Source organism: Asparagus officinalis, chromosome 5, assembly GCF_001876935.1.
Source record: "Asparagus officinalis chromosome 5, Aspof.V1, whole genome shotgun sequence".
NCBI lineage: Eukaryota > Viridiplantae > Streptophyta > Magnoliopsida > Asparagales > Asparagaceae > Asparagus > Asparagus officinalis.
Genome location: NC_033798.1, coordinates 93,273,059 through 93,274,737, shown reverse-complemented (window position 1 = coordinate 93,274,737; position 1,679 = coordinate 93,273,059). Strand labels below are relative to the sequence as shown.

At 42.2% G+C, this 1,679-nt stretch overlaps 1 protein-coding gene across 1 annotated transcript; it reads right to left on the bottom strand.

The window, feature by feature from the left end:
- On the bottom strand, positions 2-466 carry LOC109842181 (probable E3 ubiquitin-protein ligase XERICO; the record flags this gene model as incomplete). Its single annotated transcript, XM_020411084.1, has 1 exon — positions 2-466. A coding segment is annotated over exon 1 (345 nt), but the record flags the coding sequence as incomplete, so codon positions are not given.

The following is a 1,679-nucleotide window of genomic DNA, read 5'->3' as shown; positions in this document are numbered from 1 at the left end:
TCTCGACGCAGCCCTTGTGGAACACGTGCCCACACAGCAACCGGTTGACCACCGACTCCGCCTCGAAGCGGGCGAGGCAAACCCTGCAGTCCACCGCCACGTGTCTCCTCCGGCCGAACCTGGCCGGCTTGAACCGGGACCTGAACTGCTCGGTGAGCGTCGGCTCACAGCAATCCTCAGCCGCCGCCGGCTCAGATCCGGGTTCAACCGGCGACAAGGCTCGAATCCCGAGGAATTTGAGGACCGAGTTGAGGATCTGCTTCATGATGGCGATCGACATCACCGTGTTGACTACCAGCACCGTCAGCACGCCCTCCGATGGCGTCGGCAAGCTCGAAAGCCCCATCTTTCCTAATAAATTTTCTCGAAATTTCGATTATTTTTTCCCCTCAGATCTAATTGAAGGAGGAGGAGGAGAAATGGAATGAAGAGAGCAGAGGAGGAGGAGGAGAGAGATGTTTTGGGGGCATTTATAGAGGTCAGTGGTTTGGCTTAATTATTGCACCAGGGTTCGGTCTTGTGATTATTTATTTTAGTAACCTTATCATGTAAGTTTTCATTTATTTATGAGCTTTGTTACATGGACCCAAAATATAGCACCAACGGGGGGATATGTGAGGTGTCCTGCGCCTATTGCATAATAAGCTGGCCATCATTAAGACCAACAAGGGGGAACAGGTAAGGTGTCCCCCTCCTATTGCATAACGAGATGACCAGCTCATTATGCAATAGGAGGGAGACACCTCATATGCCCTCTATGTCCTCCTGTTGGTTTCATATTTTGAGTCCTTGGAGAAATTTTCTTTATTTATTATTGTATTGGAGTTTTTATTAAATGTTAGTGATAGAGCTTTCTTCATGTGATTCTAAAGTTGGTGATGATGTGAGATTTAGCTGCCGCATACTTGTATTTTAATCCCCACTTGGGGTATTGCTTGTAAAGTATATGAGAGTTGAGGATTATGTAAGTTAGAGAGGCACTAGAGGCACACTCTCCACCACACCTCTAACCACACCTCCCCTCCTATTACAGTGCACCGGGGCCCACTTGATATTTAAAATTTAAATCTCAAGTGGGCCCCGGTGTACTGTAGCAGGAGGGGAAGTGTGGTTGGAGGTGTGGTGGAGAGTGTGCCTCTATCATTTCTCTGTAAGTTATAGTTTGATTTGGCTTGCTTGAAGCTACATAGTGGTTCTTTGTATCTTGTTGTTTGCCAAATTATACAAAAGCCTTTTTTTTTTGAATTATAAGTTCTAGATTAAATAAGGGTAAAATTACAATTAATTTTTTTCATCTATATTATGTTTTCCAAAAGAAACACATTTAATTAATAAGTTCAACCGGAAACCACAGCATGATTGTTGAAGAAATGTTAGATTTATGGCTAGTTTTGATTTCGAGACGTTTAGACGGGTGTCTGCAGTTGAACAAACATCTACATTTTAGAGCTTTCATTAGACAAAGTTGCTTAATTTATTTATTTTTTATTTTTTAAATTTATTAATTAGTAACTTTTGCCTCCATCCGTAAGGTAAAAAAAAAAGGAACTTAATACACCAATAAACATTTGGTTTTAAATTTTTTATAATGCAATTGAACCTATAATCAAGATTTGAAGCATACAATAATGCTAACTCAAACTTGATAGGGAGACGCTACAGGCACATCCTCGGGCACA